The sequence below is a fragment of the Lampetra fluviatilis genome, chromosome 64 (assembly GCF_964198595.1).
Source record: "Lampetra fluviatilis chromosome 64, kcLamFluv1.1, whole genome shotgun sequence".
Taxonomy (NCBI): Eukaryota; Metazoa; Chordata; class Hyperoartia; order Petromyzontiformes; family Petromyzontidae; genus Lampetra; species Lampetra fluviatilis.
Genome location: NC_136338.1, coordinates 2,722,608 through 2,739,775, shown reverse-complemented (window position 1 = coordinate 2,739,775; position 17,168 = coordinate 2,722,608). Strand labels below are relative to the sequence as shown.

At 59.1% G+C, this 17,168-nt stretch overlaps 1 protein-coding gene across 2 annotated transcripts in view; it reads right to left on the bottom strand.

Moving 5' to 3' along the window:
- PTPRB (protein tyrosine phosphatase receptor type B) overlaps positions 1-17,168 on the bottom strand; it is a 75,677-nt gene that overhangs the window by 29,900 nt on the left and 28,609 nt on the right. For both annotated transcript variants that reach the window (XM_078882297.1, XM_078882298.1), the window contains 12 exons: positions 13,720-14,218; positions 12,708-13,025; positions 10,790-11,092; positions 10,225-10,557; positions 9,093-9,395; positions 7,547-8,233; positions 5,888-6,151; positions 5,266-5,547; positions 4,464-4,607; positions 3,051-3,197; positions 2,117-2,389; positions 655-930 (listed from right to left, as the gene is read on the bottom strand). In XM_078882297.1, the coding sequence (XP_078738423.1) occupies positions 655-930; positions 2,117-2,389; positions 3,051-3,197; positions 4,464-4,607; positions 5,266-5,547; positions 5,888-6,151; positions 7,547-8,233; positions 9,093-9,395; positions 10,225-10,557; positions 10,790-11,092; positions 12,708-13,025; positions 13,720-14,218 (3,829 nt within the window). The remainder of the gene's footprint in view (positions 1-654; positions 931-2,116; positions 2,390-3,050; positions 3,198-4,463; positions 4,608-5,265; positions 5,548-5,887; positions 6,152-7,546; positions 8,234-9,092; positions 9,396-10,224; positions 10,558-10,789; positions 11,093-12,707; positions 13,026-13,719; positions 14,219-17,168) is intronic.

Here is a 17,168-nt window from a genome sequence, read left to right as displayed (position 1 = left end):
ACGTGGAAGACGTGGGAGACGTGAGGGACAGAGGGAGGTGGAGAAACGGGGGGAACGTGGGGAAGTGGGGGGAAATTATAGGATACACTTTGTTTTACCCCAGGATAGCCTCACCGAGTCTCGTGACTCTTCGTTCAAGAGGGTCCTGCCAGCTTTTCGCAGTTGGGGGCAACGCTGCTGCTGCTGCTGCTGCTACTGTCTGTGGTCCCAACTGAGTGGTTTTTGCAGGACATTTCTCAGCATTTTGATGTTTTGGCTTATATCGGTTACATTGTATGAGGGGTGGAGGGAAGGGGTTAGCCAAGGGCGGAGAAAACCCAAGCAGACCAGGGGGAGAACGTGCAAACTCCACACACACACAAACTCGCAAAGACAAAGATCACCCGTATAGCCTCAACAGACTGTCTCCCCGGTGGCGATGTTTACCCATCGCAGCAGGTACTCCATTTCAGGCTGAGTCGACCTAGGCGAGGGCCCAGGACCGGTTCAGATCATCGTCACCAGTGTTGGCCGTGAGCGGGAATGGAACCCGGGTCGCCGGGTTCGTAGCGCAGCGCAAACACACAAAGCTCCACACATTGGGGAACCCGAGTTGGGAATCGAACCGAGGCCCGTCAACCCCTACCCCCCACCCCGTCACCGTCGTCGCCGTACCCGTCTGCGCCGCGATGCTCGCGGTGCGCCGCTCCTGGCCGCTCCACGTGGTGACGCTCGCGTTGTAGACGCGCCCCGGCGCCAGCTCGCGCGCCACGTAGCCATCCGACGAGCTGGGCAGGCTCGCCGGGTCGATGCCGCCGGCGCCGCCGGGAGACACCGACGCCACCAGCCACACCTCGACCCGATCGGCGTCGCCCGCCGGAGGGTCCCAGCGCAGCAGCAGGCGGTCCGTTGAGCGCTCCTCGACGCGCAGGCGCGACACCGCAGCCGGCTCTGCGGCGGGCGCCGGATGGTGGGGGGGGGGGGAGAAATATCGGTGTCGACGGAGGTAGCGTCGTGATAGTCACTAAGAGCAGAACCGGCAGCAGCACCGGCATCAGAAGCACCGGTTTGGTGTCCTTCCCCCGCACCTCCGATAAGCACGGTGGGCTACGTACGGCAGCAGCGCCAGCAGCAGCACAATCAGCATCACCAGCACCTTTAGCATCGCTAGGAGCATTACCATCAGCATCACCAGCAACTTTTAGCATCGCTAGTAGTATTACCATCAGCATCATCAGCAGCAGCAGCAGAAGCATGAGCATCATCTTCAGCAGACGACAGCATCATCATCGTCGTTGTCATCACCGCCTTAACGTCGACAACAATTAAAGCAGCGTGGTTGACAAAGTGATCACCCGTGTAGCCTTAACAGACTGTAGGGGCAAGTGCTGTGAGCGAGCAGCACCTATGAAGGCCGGCACGGCACACGAGGGGGTGGGTGGCCAGCAGCACGCCCGGCCGCCTTTGTCTCCCCAGCGGGGATGTTCACACACCATACCAGGTACTCCATTTGAGGCTGAGTCGACCTAGACGAGGCCCAGGACCGGTTCAGATAATCGTCACCGGTGTCGGCCGTGAGCGGTGAATCGAACTCGAGACAACAACAACCGCCACTCGCCATTAAGCGGCGGTGACGTCACCACGGCGCTTGTGCCAGGCTAGGTGCACGTTGAGACCACGTGAAGCGTCGAACACCCGCTGGCAGGAGGTCACATGGCAGACCCCCAGCAGGTGCCATGGGGTCGACCGACCGAGATGACCGACGACTCGCTGCGTTTTAGCTGTAGTAATAGGGTTTTACCCTTTCAACTGGTACAAAAACTGCCACCTTTATACAAGGGATCATGTTTGCAATAACCACAACACAAGCAGTCAAAATGCAAACAAAAAGAAACAACTCTGATAATGATAATGACATGCACTGTCCTTGAAGTTGATTGGTCCACACCCAAGACAGCTTTTCTTAGAACCCAGTCTCCATTGGTGTTGGACCAGATGACGCCAACAGGCGGAAGGTGCAGGTATATTTTGCCACTGGTAATGGAGGTCTCATCGTGCGTTTTAGCTGCCCCGGCGCTCCGCTCGTCGTTGTGAGCACGCACGTCCCTCCCCCCCCTCCCCTCCCCCCGGGACTCACGCGTCTTGCCGTAGGCCACGGCGGCAGCGTCGTAGGGGCCGCTGCGCGTGACCACGGTGAGCGCGTAGCGGCGGCCCGGCGTCAGCCGCCGGAAGGTGCAGCTGGTGCCGTCACGGGCCACCGTCTCGCTGCGCACCGCCTCGCCCTCGTGACGCAGCGACACCAAGAAGTCGTCGTAGTCCCCGGCGGGACGCACCCACGATGCCACCAGGCCGGCGCCGGCGCCGCCCTCGTTCTGGTTGCGCACCGCCAGGTTGCGCACCTCCGCCGGCACTGGTGGTGGTGGTGGTGGACACCGCGGGTGGTGGTTTGGTTAAACAAAATAAAGGCAGGACGGCATCTGCCGGTGTTAACAATGATAACGGCGATGGTACGGATACGGGTACCCGTTTGCGACCCTGGTGCGGCCGGGTACGGGTACGGGTAGGCCGTGAGTCACTGGTGAGTAACCGTTTGTCACTCATTTCCCAACGTCTTGTCTCTTCTCACAATTCAAGTTCCTAGAATCAACCCACCCGCGCCTGCAACATGGCTTCATCCCAGAGGTCGCAATCAGGTACCCGATACCCGTACCCTAGGGGGTGGTGGTGGTGGTGGACGGGGTGGTGGTGGTGGTGGAGGGGGGGTGGTGGTGGTGGTGGTGGTGGAGGGGGTGGTGGTGGTGGTGGAGGAGGAGGGGGTGGTGGTGGTGGATGGGGTGGTGGTGGTGGTGGAGGGGGTGGTGGTGGTGGTGGAGGGGTGGTGGTGGTGGATGGGGTGGTGGAGGAGGAGGAGGAGGAGGAGGAGGTGGTGGTGGTGGTGGTGGTGGAGGAGGAGGAGGTGGTGGTGGAAGAGGAGGCGGTGGTGGTGGTGGTGGAGGGGTGGTGGTTGTGGTGGTGGTGGTGGTGGTGGTGGTGGTGGAAGAGGGGGTTGTGGTGGTGTGTGCGCATCTCACTGGTGCGCTCCTCCGTGACGACGTCGCTGTGCGCGTCGCCAGCCCAGGTCTCGATGGTCACCGAGTAGGCGCTTCCCGGCGTCAGCTGCCGCAGCTCGAGCTCCGTCGTGTCGTTGGCGAGCTGAGCGGCGCCGCGGCTCGCGCCGCCTGTGGCAGGGGTCGGCGAGGCGGTGACCCCCCAAAGAGCGACAAGACGAAGATACCCCCCCCCACCACCACCACCCCGTGTAGCCTTAACAGGGCTGGTCCTAATAAGTGAAACTTGAGCTTGAAAACTTGAACAGAGCGTTGGGGCAAGTGCTGCTAGCGAGTAGCAGTAACGTGTGAAGGCCGGCACGGTGGGACACGAGAGGGGGGGGGGCTAGGGGCCAGAAACCACGGCCCGGCCGCCTTTGTATCCCTAGTGACGATGTTTAGACACCGCACCAGGTACTGAGTCAATCTAGGGGAGGCCCAGGACCGATTGCGATAATCGTCACTGGTGTTGGCAGCGCTACCGCTAAACTACAGCACCACCACCAACAACAACCGTCATTCGCCAGTAAGCGGCGGTGATGTCACCATGGCGCTTGTGCCAGGCTATGTGCACGTTAAGGCCACGGGAAGTGTCGAACACCCGCTAGCAGGAGGTCACGGATGCCAGGGGTCGACTGAATGAGACGACTGGGCTGATGCACCACCTGGGCCCTCTACTGTGCACCATCAACACCAACATCGCCCCCACTACAACCCCTACCACCAGCACCACCACCAACACCGTCACCACTACCACCACTACTAGCACCACCATGCCCACCAACAGCATAACTACCATCACCACCAGCAAGCATTGCCAGCAATATCACCGCTACCACCATGAGCCCTGCCACAAGCACCACTACCACCAATATCACCACCACCAACACCACTACCACCAATATCACCACCACCAACACTACCACCAATATCACCACCACCAACACCACTACCACCAATATCACCACCAACACCACTACCACCAATATCACCACCACCAACACCACTACCACCAACACTACCACCAATATCACCACCACCAATACCACTACCACCAATACCACTACCACCAACACCACTACCACCAACACTACCACCAATATCACCACCACCAACACCACTACCACCAATACCACTACCACCAATATCACCACCACCAACACCACTACCACCAACACTACCACCAATACCACCACCACCAACACCACTACCACCAATACCACCACCACCAACACCACTACCACCAATACCACCACCAACACCACTACCACCAATATCACCAATACCAGCACCACCACCACCATCACCGACAGCACCACCATCACCAGCACCACCACCACCACCATCACCGACAGCAGCAGCAGCAGCAGCAGCGGCGGCAAGCCCCGTGAGCGGCACCTTGCGTGGTGGTGCCGGGCCGCTTGGACACGGCCTCCCAGCGCACGGCGTAGCGGTCGACGTCGCCCGCGGCAGCGGTCCACGCCAGGCGCAGGCCGTCCTGGCGCCGCTCAGCCACGCGCACGCCAATCACCGCGGCCGGGTCTGCGCGCACGGCACAGACACACGGGAGAGACACACGGCAGAGGCACACGGGAGAGACACGGCAGTGATATAGGAGAGACATTTCAGAGGCACGCGGCACAGACACACGGGAGAGACACGTGGCAGTGATACACACGGGAGAGACACACGACAGTGATACAGGAGAAACACGGCAGAGGCACACGGCACAGACACACGGCAGTGGCATGGCAGCGAAACGACGCATCTCATGTGGTGGGGGGTGGTGGGTGGGTGGCAGTGCGTGGGTTGGTGGGTAGGTGGCGGTGGGTGGAGGGTGGGTGGGTGGTGTGTGGGTGGGTGGTGCGAGGTGCGTGGGTGGGTGGTGGGTGGGTGGGTGGTGCGTGGGTGGGTGGTGCGTGGGTGGGTGGTGCGTGGGTGGGTGGGTGGTGGGTGGGTGGTGCGTGGGTGGGTGGGTGGTGGGTGGGTGGTGGGTTGTGCGTGGGTGGTGTGTGGGTGCGAGGTGCGTGGGTGGGCGGTGCGTGGGTGGTGCGTGGGTGGGTGTGTGCGAGGTGCGTGGGTGGGCGGTGCGTGGGTGGGTGTGTGCGAGGTGCGTGGGTGGGTGGTGCGTGGGTGGGTGTGTGCGAGGTGCATGAGTGGGTGTTGCGTGGGTGGGCGGCGCGCGCGTGCGGTCACCCACGCGTCTGCGCCGACACGTCGCTGCGGTTGCAGTAGGTCCCGCTGCACGTCTCCACAGAGACGGTGTAGACGCGGCCGGGCACCAGAGACCACACGGACTTCTCGGTCACCCAGCGCGGCTGCTCCTGGCTGTAGATGGCCTCGCCGCCGCCCCCAGCCCCGCCGCGTCGCACCGTCAGCCGGTACCGGTCCACGACCCCCACCGCGGGCGGAGCCCACGAGACGCGCAGGAGGTCCCCGCGGCCAGCGTTTGTCGCAGCCACGTCCACCGCACTACCGGGGACTGCGGTGGTCGGGGGGGCGGAGAGGGGGGGGGGTCAGGTGAGGGGCGATGGGCGAGCACCACTCGCTTTGGCCGGGGGGGGGGTAGGAAGGAGGAGGAGTTGAGAGTGGATGAGAGAGAGGAGTTGAGAGATGATTGGAGAGGGGGGGTGGAGTGAGGAGGACAGCTGACATCGGAAGAGTCCCTCAATCTGCAGAAGGGCACGGAGATGGTTGTGATGAGGTGTGGGGGGCATTGAAGCCAGCGCCGTGAGCCGGCTTCAATGCCCACCCACCAACCCAACCACTCATCCACCAATCCGCTCAAACCCAACGCAGCCCACAAACCCCAACCAACCCACCCGTGAGTTCCGACACTGAGGCGGTGGCCGTGCGGCCCCCGCTGAGCGCCGCCACCTGCACCAGGTAGCGGCCCCCCGGCACGAGCCCGCCGAAGGCGTGCTCCCGTGCCCCCGGCGGCAGCGACGCCTCCGTCACCAGCGACTTCCCGCGCAGCAGAGAGACGCGCAGGCCGTCCACGTCGCCCGCCGGCGGGCCCCAGCTCACGTGCAGCGAGTCCACCGCACCGCCGTTGTCCGCCCGCAGGTCCGGCACCGGGGACGGCACTGACCGGGGGACGGGGGGACGGGGGGAGGGGGGGTTACGGGGGGGGGAGGGGGAAGGTTTTCAGAAGCGACCTGGCCACAAATGATGATAGCTCGACGCAGTGGCTTATCATCGGCGAGTGGAAATTCAAACCTTAAACACGTGGCATTGATTTATTTATTTTTTACATGGAGGGAAAAGCCGCTCAACCACGGGGAGAGAGACACGCAAACTACAAATATAAAGCAGCAGGCGTCAGGGTCGGGATCGAACCCACGACCTCCTGTATACCAGGCGAGGTAGTTAATATCTCATAGCCACCGTGATGATGATGAGACACGCAAACTCCAAATATACAGCAGCAGGCGTCAGGGTCGGGACCGAACCCACGACCTCCTGTATACCAGGCGAGGTAGTTAACATCTCCTAGCCACCGCGGTGGAAGGAAGAGCGTTCCAGACGGCCGCGCGTGGGCGAGATGCCAGCGATCGTCATCTTTGCTCGACGGTCAGCCAAGAGCCGTCGCCGCTGCCGCCGCTGCCAAAGCAACGGCCGGAGTTCGCGCGACAATGGTTTATCGCTCCTTCATGAGATCGGCAGCGGAGGTGCTATGTAAGTCTATAGGTCTCTATGCAAATCTATGGATCTTTGTGTAAGTGTATGGTTCTGTGTGTCAGTCTATGGGTCTCTGTGCAAGTCACTAGTGACCAGGCTGAGATCGTTGACGTACGACACATGAGAATCCGTTTTAATCGCAGCCCAGTCTAGGTAAATCTGTGGCTCGCTACGTAGGACCCTAGGTCTCTGTGTGAATCTATGGATTTCTATATGAAAATATGGGTCGAAATCTAAACTCATCGAAGTCTACGGACATCAACAAATCCACCATCATCGGCATCGCGAGTGGTCATCAGCAAAATTGTCATCAGCACGGCGATCATCCTAAAGAGGTTATCGCTAACACCTTCAGCCCCTTCAGTCTACACATCTGCACAGCCGCCAACCTGCCAACCTGCCAGCCACCTGCTCACTGACTCACCTGCCAGCCCACCTACCAGCCCACCTGCCTCGCCACACCCCTGCCAGCCCACCCACCTACCAGCCCGCCTACCTGCCCACCAGCCTGGCCACCCACCTACTAGCCCACCCACCTACCAGCCCACCCACCCACCTGCCCACTGACCCACATACCAGCCCACCCACCTACAAGCCCACCCACCTGCCAGCCCACCCACCTACCAGCCCACCCACCCACCTGCCAGCCCACCCACCTACCAGCCCGACTACCTGCCAGCAAACCCACCCGCCCACCCCCCTGCCAGCCAGCCAGCCAGCCCGCCCGCCTGCCAGCCCAACCGCGCCTGCCCATGCGCTTGCCAATCCCACCCCAGCCCCTGGCCCCGGGCGATGCTCACGGGTCCTGGCCGACACGGATGAGAAGCTGCTGAGGTTGCCGCTGATGGTGAAGACGAGGATGAGGTAGAGGCGGCCCGCTGTGAGGTTGTGGAACACCGTCTCAGTGGCTTCTCGGGGCAACGTCCGCTCGTGGAGGTCTCGGCGTTCTGGCTGGACTTCTTGACGCCCTTGCTGGACATCTTCACGTCCTTGCCGGACGTCTTGACGTACCGCATGGAGGTCTGAATGTCCTTGCTGGAGGTCTGGACGTCCTTGCTGGAGGTCTGGACGTCCTTGCTGGAGGTCTGGACGTCCTTGCTGGAGGTCTGGACGTCCTTGCTGAAGGTCTGGACGTCCTTGCTGAAGGTCTGGACGTCCTTGCTGAAGGTCTGGACGCCCTTGCTGGAGGTCTGGTCGTCCTTGTTGGAGGTCTGGACGCTGCAGACGGACGTCTCGGCGCCGCGGCTGATGGTCCTGACGTTCCGATTGGAGGTCCGGACGTCCCACCTCGGGGCTTTCACGTGCCGGCGGAAGGCCTCGAGACTCAGGCAGGAGGCGATCGGGTGCTGGCCGGAGGTCCGCTTGGGCCTCGGGCGCGTGCAAGAGGACGCGGTACGTGTCCAGGTCGGAGGGGGGCCGCGTCCACGCGATGCTCACACCGCTCGTGCTCACGTTGTGCACGCGGAGGTCGGAGACGGCCAACGGAACTGGAGATGCGCAGAAGCAACGGGGACGGGGAGGCAGCGGACGGGGAGATGGCAAGAGAGATCAGTAAGGGTGTGCGAGATAAATGGACGACGATGATGATGATGACTCGGATCAGACCGTCCTGATGATCTTCTTGGTTCTTTCGGTAAAGTCACGTAGAAGGGAAATAATAAAATAATAAAAATAAAACATAATAAAATACAATTCTCACGACGTTTCGGCTACAATGCAAGCAGCTGTCCTCAGGTGAAGAACAGGGCTGTCGGAAAGACAGCGTCTGAATGATGTCTTTCCGACAGACCTGTTCTTCACCTGAGGATGGTTGCTTGCGTTGTGGCCGAAACGTCGTGAGAATTGTATTTTATTATGTTGAATTTTTATTATTTTATTATTTCCCTTCTACGTGACTTTACCAAAAGAACCAAGAAGATGAATCCCTGCAGTCACGAAAGCTTTGAATCAAAATGTATCCTGATGATGATATCATGGTGACATCATTATGATGATGATTTCGATGCAGGCGGTGGTGTCTATGCTGCACGTGACTGCCCGTGATCCAGCCCCGCGTTGGTGGATTACCCTCGCACATATGTTGAGAAGAAGGTCTGTTGCATGCGTGGCTTGCCTCCGGCTGCTCCGGGTATCCACCCGGGCAAACATCGCGTTTTGGAGCCACGCACACAGAGAGCGTGTTGGCTAGCGCCCGGTCCGGGCAGCCGCCTTCCCGAAGCGCGGCTCACCCGTGCCCCCCGAGTCTACGGGCACTGGCCCCCGTGCGCTCGTTACAAACTTGCAACTCCCGACGACGATTCTACCGCGGCGACAACGACGATGACAACGACGACGAATGTCACCCACCGGCGCGCGTCTCCTCGCACGCCCTCGCCACCTGTCCCCGGGCGTGCGTGTCCATGCACACGCGGTATGCCCGTCCCGGGTACACGCCGGGCACCGTGAAACGCAGCCATCCCGCCTCCTCCGTCCCGTCCTTCCCGCCCGGGGGCCGCCGGCAGGGCACGGCGTGGCTGGAGAGGAGCTCGCCGCTGGCCGCGGACAGCAGGCTCAGCTCGCAGCGGGAGGCGCGGCCGCGGGCCGCCACCCAGGAGACGGAGGCCTCGCGGCTCGAGGAGTTCACGGCCAGGTCGCTCGCGGGGGCCGGCGCTGAGAGGGGGAGGGGGGGGACCGCACATGGGGGAGGAGGGGGGGGGATATCAGCCGGGTGCCCTGGTTACCTGCCGATAACCCTGTGATCAAGTTTCAAGTTAATTTATTAGGTGTAGCCCTGTGAGCCATTCGGCTCTTGAATCGGGTGCAACCACAACAAACAGAAAACATAAACAAGAAAACATCTTAAAGTGACTAAGTGCAAACAGAAAATTCAAGAAAAGACAGCAAAATATTGCAGAAAAAGCACCGTACACCAACACTGTGTGCAAAAATCCCAGTGGGATGCAAGTCAAACAACAACAACCACAAGACAATTTAGATTAAGGCCATCAGTCTACCTCTGTATCATCAGTCTAACTCTGTACTACAACAAACAAACATGGCCAAACCATGAAAGTCGATTTGGGAAAAAGCAAAGACAAAGATCCCCCCCCCCTCCGCATGTTTAGCCTTAACAGACTGTTGGGGCGCTCCTAGAGAGGGCGCTGTATTTGGCCTACTTTTTCATGCTGGTCAGACGTCTTGTAAGACGTGGTAGCACCCACACGTTGTCTCGTTTGAGCCGAGAGGCACATTCGGCTGGACACGTTTCGACAAAGATCTCCCGTGCAACCATATAGCAGACTTTTGGGATAAGGGCTTCGTCTCCCCAGTGCCGACGTTTACACGCCGGGGAGGCACCCAAAGTCTGGCTACAGAACGACGCCGCACCGGTCCCGCCTGGTGCTTCCAGAAATCTGGCGTCAGCACCGGTAGTCACGTGGCCCGGTGAGTGCCGCCCCCCCCCACCAATCCCACCATCCCTCCGGCGGGCCCCCCTCACCTGCGCTGCCGCTGCCGACGCTGCCGACGCTGGCGTCTCCGCTCACGACGCTCACCGTCACCGCGTACTCGCGGCCCGGCTCGAGGTCCCGGAACCGGCAGCCGAGGTCGCCGACGGCCGTCGCCGGCACGGACAGCGAGCGCAGCGGCGGCGCCGGCGAGGACGGCACCGCCGCCGCCACCGCCGCCACGCCGGCCTCGGCTTCGTCCGGGGTCGCCGGCCGCACAACGACGTCGTAGCGGTCGGCGTCGCCGGGGGTCGCGACCCAACTCACGCTCAGCTCGCCCGGCGAGGGGCCTCCGGTCACGGCGAGCCGCGGGACGGGCGCCGGATCTGGAGCCCGTGGGGGGGACACGGACGGGAGGAGGAGGTGGGTGGAGGAGGACGGGAGGGAGGGAGGAGAGGCGGAGAATGGCCACCGAGGTGGTTTAGCGTCAGCCCCTGGCCCGCCGATACGCTGGCAGGTCACGTGCCGGTGGGGTTGTACGCTAACGGGATCGCCACACCAGTGGGATCGTACACCAGCGGGATCGCCACACCGGTGGGACCTGTGGCGTGACCATACCTGCGCGGTACGTGACCACCGCCTCGCTGTGCGCGCCGCCACCGCCGCCCAGCACGGAGCGCACCGACACGGCGTAGGCCCGGCCCGGCGTGACGTCGCGCAGGGCCCACTGGCGCGTCGACGGCGGCAGCGAGGGGCTGTCCCGCGAGGGGCCCGACCCCCCCGCCGGGAAGGGGGCCGTCGCCGCGGCCGCTCGCACCACCAGGGCCTCCGCGCGGCCCTCGGGGGCCTCCCACGAGACGAGGGCCGTGCCCGGGCCGCCGGGGCCCGCCGTCACGCGGAGGGACCGCACGGGGGCCGGCACTGTCGCGCAGACACGCGGGGGGGCCCCGTGGAGAAGGTGCGTGCGTGTGCGTGTACGCTGAACTTCTTTCGCACCATATATAATCGGAGGTGCGGGGGAAATACAAAAACACTGTAGGTCTCTGTGTGAGTTTGTGGGTTTCTGTGCGAGTCTGTGGGTCTCTGTGTGAGTCTATGGGTCTCTGTGTGAGTCTGTGGGTCTCTGTGTGAGTCTATGGGTCTCTGTGTGAGTCTGTGGGTCTCTGTGTGAGTCTATGGGTCTCTGTGTGAGTCTGTGGGTTTCTGTGCGAGTCTATGGGTCTCTGTGTGAGTCTATGGGTCTCTGTGTGAGACTATGGATCTCTGTGTGAGTCTATGGGTCTCTGTGTGAGTCTTTGGGTCTCTGATTGAGTCTGTGGGTCTCTGGGTGAGTCTATGGGTCTCTGGATGAGTTTATGGGTATCTAGGTGAGTCTATGGGTCTCTGTGTGAGTCTGTGGGTCTCTGTGTGAGTCTATGGGTCTCTGTGCGAGTCTGTGGGTCTCTGTGTGAGTCTATGGGTCTCTGTGTGAGTTTGTGGGTTTCTGTGCGAGTCTATGGGTCTCTGTGTGAGTCTGTGGGTCTCTGTGTGAGTCTATGGGTCTCTGTGTGAGTCTGTGGGTTTCTGTGCGAGTCTATGGGTCTCTGTGTGAGTCTATGGGTCTCTGTGTGAGACTATGGATCTCTGTGTGAGTCTATGGGTCTCTGTGTGAGTCTTTGGGTCTCTGAGTGAGTCTGTGGGTCTCTGGGTGAGTCTATGGGTCTCTGGATGAGTTTATGGGTATCTAGGTGAGTCTATGGGTCTCTGTGTGAGTCTGTGGGTCTCTGTGTGAGTCTATGGGTCTCTGTGCGAGTCTGTGGGTCTCTGTGTGAGTCTATGGGTCTCTGTGTGAGTTTGTGGGTTTCTGTGCGAGTCTATGGGTCTCTGTGTGAGTCTGTGGGTCTCTGTGTGAGTCTATGGGTCTCTGTGTGAGTCTGTGGGTTTCTGTGTGAGTCTATGGGTCTCTGTGTGAGTTTGTGGGTTTCTGTGCGAGTCTATGGGTCTCTGTGTGAGTCTGTGGGTCTCTGTGTGAGTCTATGGGTCTCTGTGTGAGTCTGTGGGTTTCTGTGCGAGTCTATGGGTCTCTGTGTGAGTCTATGGGTCTCTGTGTGAGACTATGGATCTCTGTGTGAGTCTATGGGTCTCTGTGTGAGTCTTTGGGTCTCTGAGTGAGTCTGTGGGTCTCTGGGTGAGTCTATGGGTCTCTGGATGAGTTTATGGGTATCTAGGTGAGTCTATGGGTCTCTGTGTGAGTCTGTGGGTCTCTGTGTGAGTCTATGGGTCTCTGTGCGAGTCTGTGGGTCTCTGTGTGAGTCTATGGGTCTCTGTGTGAGTTTGTGGGTTTCTGTGCGAGTCTATGGGTCTCTGTGTGAGTCTGTGGGTCTCTGTGTGAGTCTATGGGTCTCTGTGTGAGTCTGTGGGTTTCTGTGTGAGTCTATGGGTCTCTGTGTGAGTCTACACACACGATCACACGTGCACGAACACGCATGCATGAACACGCACACACGAACACGCGCGCACAGAGAAGAGACGAGCGAGCGGAGAAGCGTGAACTCACACGTGGTGGCCTCGACGCGCGCCCACGCTCCCTGGCGGTCCCCGGCTTGCGCCCGCACGGACACCTCGTATCTGGTGCCCGGGCTCAGACGGCCCACGGTGGCCGTCAGCGGCAGGGCAACGGCGGCGGCGGCGTTGGTCGCGGCGGCGGCCTCCACTACCTCGGCGACGGCCCGGCCGGGGGGCCCGTTGGGCTCCTTGGCCTCGGCGAGCACTTCGTAGCTGTGGGCGGCGCCGGGCGGCGGGAGCCACGACACCGTGAGGCTGCGTTCCGTCGTCGCGTCGCGCAGGACGTGCAGCCGAGATACGGCTTCGGGCACTGGCGGGCGGGCGGGCCGGCGGGTGGAACCAGGCGGCCGGGCGCAGGCGAGCGGGAGCAGATGGAGCCAGGCGGTCGCAGGTGTGCGGGAGCGGGCGAGAGAAGGCGAGAGGATGAACAACAAAGAATTCATTTTCTTGGTTCTTTCGGTAAAGTCACGTAGAAGGGAAATAATAAAATAATAAAAATTAAACATAATAAAATACAATTCTCACGACGTTTCGGCCACAACGCAAGCAGCCGTCCTCAGGTGAAGAACAGGGCTGTCGGAAAGACAGCTGTCGTCAAACAGGTGAAGAACAGGTCTGTCGGAAAGACGCTGTCTTTCCGACAGACCTGTTCTTCACCTGAGGACGGCTGCTTGCATTGTGAAGAAGATGAATCCCTGCAGTCACTAAAGCTTTAAATCGAAACAACAAAGAAACCCAACAACCGCCACGGGCAACGAGCGGCGTGGGGTTCCACCGTGCCGTCGCGCTCTGAATCCGCCGCGGGACGCTCGTGGGCCTGGACTGTCGTTTGCCCGGGGGGCTTACAGAGCGATGTTCTGCTGCGATGAATATCGCTTATGCACCGCGCAGACACACACGCAGACACACGCACGCACGCAGACACACACGCAGACACACACACGCAGACACACACACGTACGCACACACAGACACACACGCGCGCTAGCGCACGGCGAACTCACCGGTGCGGATGGGCAGACTGGCAGCGCTGCCGACGCCCCGTGCGGGGCGCACGTCCACTCTGTAGGCGCTGCCCGGTCGCAGGTCACTCAGAGGGCACGAATACATGGGGACAGCGCCAGTGGCAGCAGCAGCAGCAGCCGATGCTGCTGCGGCCTCTCTTCCTCCTCCTGCTCCACCTTTTCCACCTCCTCCTCCTGCATCGCAGTCGGCCAGCTGAGAGTCGAACCCATCCTCCCCAACGTAGCGGGCGGTGAAGGAGCAGCCGGGGCTGACCGCCGACCACGTAAGCAGCGCACCGCGCAGGAAGACATCCGCGGTCAGGTGGTGGACGCCGCAGTCGGGCTGGGGCGTTGGGGTCGACGCGGCCGTGGTTGTGGCCGTGGTGGTTGTTGTTGGTGGTGGTGGTGGTGTTGTAGTTGTTGCGGTTGTTGTTGTTGTTGGAGTTGTGGTTGTTGTCGGGGAGGCGGCTGCGGTGGTGATAGGGATGGGATGCGTTCTCTGCAAGGGTAGGAGAGTGGTGTGTGAGCGGTGGGTGAGCGGGTGGGTGAGCGGTGGGTGAGCGGGTGGGAGAGTGGTGAGTGAGCGGTGGGTGAGCGGGTGGGAGAGTGGTGAATGAGCGGTGGGTGAGCGGGTGGGTGAGCAGTGGGTGGGAGGGTGGTGGGTGAGCGGTGGGTGAGCAGTGGGTGAGTGGTGGGTGAGCGGGTGGGAGAGTGGTGAGTGAGCGGTGGGTGAGCGGGTGGGTGAGCAGTGGGTGGGAGGGTGGTGGGTGAGCGGTGGGTGAGCGGGTGGGTGAGCAGGTGGGTGAGCGGGTGGGAAAGTTGATGGGAGGGTGAGTATATGGGTGAGTCGGCGGGAGAGTGGGTGAGCAAGCAAGTTTACGGAAGGGCGGGTGAGCATATGAGTGAGTGGGTGGGCGGGTAAGTGGGTGAGTGCGTAGATGGGTGAGCGAGTGGGTGGGTGGGTGAGTAATTGATTTGTTGAGCGAATGGGTGGGTATTTGGATAGGTAGGTGAATGGGTGGTGGTGTGCGGACATGAGTGTGAGAGAAGCATCCATGTTATGAATAGGACACAAGCACATGGGTACATCTACTGGACGGCCAGTCCAGTATATTTTTAAAAATAAATTTGCTTTCTACCGTGCTTGTTCACAAGTCCATTCTCTCCTCCGGCCGCTATGGGCAGTAATTCCACACAACTCCCCCTCTCCCCCAACACCCCCCCCCCCCTCTCTCTGTATTTAAGGCCTCGACACAGAGACGTTGTCTTTCTGTGTGCCTATGTGTGTGTCTGTGTGCCTGTATGTGTGTGTGCCTATGTGTGTGTCTGTGTGCCTATGTGTGTGTCTGTGTGCCTATGTGTGTGTCTGTGTGCCTATGTGTGTGTCTGTGTGCCTATGTGTGTGTTTGTGTGCCTGTGTGTGTGTCTGTGTGCCTGTGTGTGTGTCTGTGTGCCTGTGTGTGTGTGTGCGTGCCTATGTGTGTGTCTGTGTGCCTGTGTGTGTGTCTGTGTGCCTATGTGTGTGTTTGTGTGCCTGTGTGTGTGTCTGTGTGCCTGTGTGTGTGTGTCTGTGTGTCTATGTCGTGGTATTCTTTTGCATCTAATGTACATTGTATACTGTGTAGCGGTATTATCGTGCATTTAGTGTGCATTGTAGACTATGGAGTGGTATTATTGTGCATCTAATGTACATTGTATACTACGTAGTGGTATTCTAGTGCATTTAATGTACATTGTATACTACGTAGTGGTATTATTGTGCATCTAATGTACATTGTATACTATAAAGCGGTATTCTAGTGCATCTAATGTACATTGTAGACTATGTAGTGGTATTATTGTGCATCTAATGTACATTGTATACTTTATAGCGGTATTATTGTGTATTTAATGTACATTATATACTACATGGCGATATTCGGGTGCATTTTACGTAATTTATACACCGCATAATATTTAAAATATATGCATTAAAACCTATTTTAAATATTAATATAAAAATGGTGTAAAGTACTCCAGATCACAACTCCCTCCACTCATTCCTTCTCACTGCTCGACCTGTCATCACCCTTCTACAGCTTTCACAACGTGTGCTCAATTCCAAGAAACGTGTTGTATCTCTCCTATTAAGACCAGTATCTAAACTAAGGGGCCGTCCATAAATGACGTCACGCACCGAGGGGGGGTGGGGGGGTCAGACATTTGTGACGATGTGTGACGAGGGGGGAGGGGGTGTTTGAGAAATGTGACGTCACATCAAAATGCGCAACTTTATAAATAAATATAGATAACACGTTCTACTTAATAAAATAGACTTTTTGATAAATGTTATCTCCTACAACATCAGAGTTCAGGGGCGCATTAAATACGCACTACAATGACAATAGTTTTAAGCGATTTGAAGCATGTTTTATTTTGGGGGGGGGGGGGCAGAGCTTTGTGACGTCATATTTGAGGAGAGGGTCTGACTTTTTGTGACGCCGTGTGACGAGGGGGGGGGGGGTCAAAAATCGTCAAAATCGCGTGACATCATTTATGGACGGCCCCTAAACCATTTTATATTTGACCAGATAAGGCCACGCTGAGCTACGTAGCTTTTATTTGTATTCATTCAAAAACGACCTGCCCATCACAAACGACGGCTCAACGAAGTGGCTTTTATCATCGTCGCGTGAGAATGTTTAACAGCAGTCAGATACTCTAATCGCGTGTTTATAAATGTGGAGGAAAAAACCGGAGGAACGCCGGAGAAAAATCCACGCGACCACGGGGTGAGAGAGAGAGAGACGCAAACTCCAAATATACAGCAGCAGGCGTCAGGGTTGTGATCGAACCCACGACCACCTGTATACCAGGCGAGGTAGTTAACATCTCCTAGCCACCGTGATGATGATGAGAGACGCAAACTCTAAATATACAGCAGCAGGCGTCAGGGTCGGGATCGAACCCACGACTACCTGTATACCAGACGAGGTAGTCAACATCTCCTAGCCACCGTGATGATGATGAGAGACGCAAACTCCAAATATACAGCAGCAGGCGTCAGGGTCGGGATCGAACCCCACGACCTCCTGTATACCAGGCGAGGTGGTTAACATCTCATAGCCCCCGTGGCACCGTGCTGCTGCTACTGCTACTAATCGTGCCAATCCACAAATTATTTGTCGGGCGATGGAGGCCACGGCAAAATGTCGTGGCCAAAATTTGTGTCTCGAGGCACCTCCGCCACCCGACGCAAAGACGCGTCAAATCGTCGCGTGGCGTAACGAGCGCTCGGCAACGCGGCAAAATGCCGCACGACGGTTTTCAAGGACAATTCTCTGAGCGATAACGAAATCAACAAATAAAACTTCGCTTGACGCGCGGCGTTCGCGCAACGAGTTTTCGCGATGCATTCACCAGGTCGCCGTTATACTCCGCGGGGCATCTGCCTAAGAGAGCTTCACAGC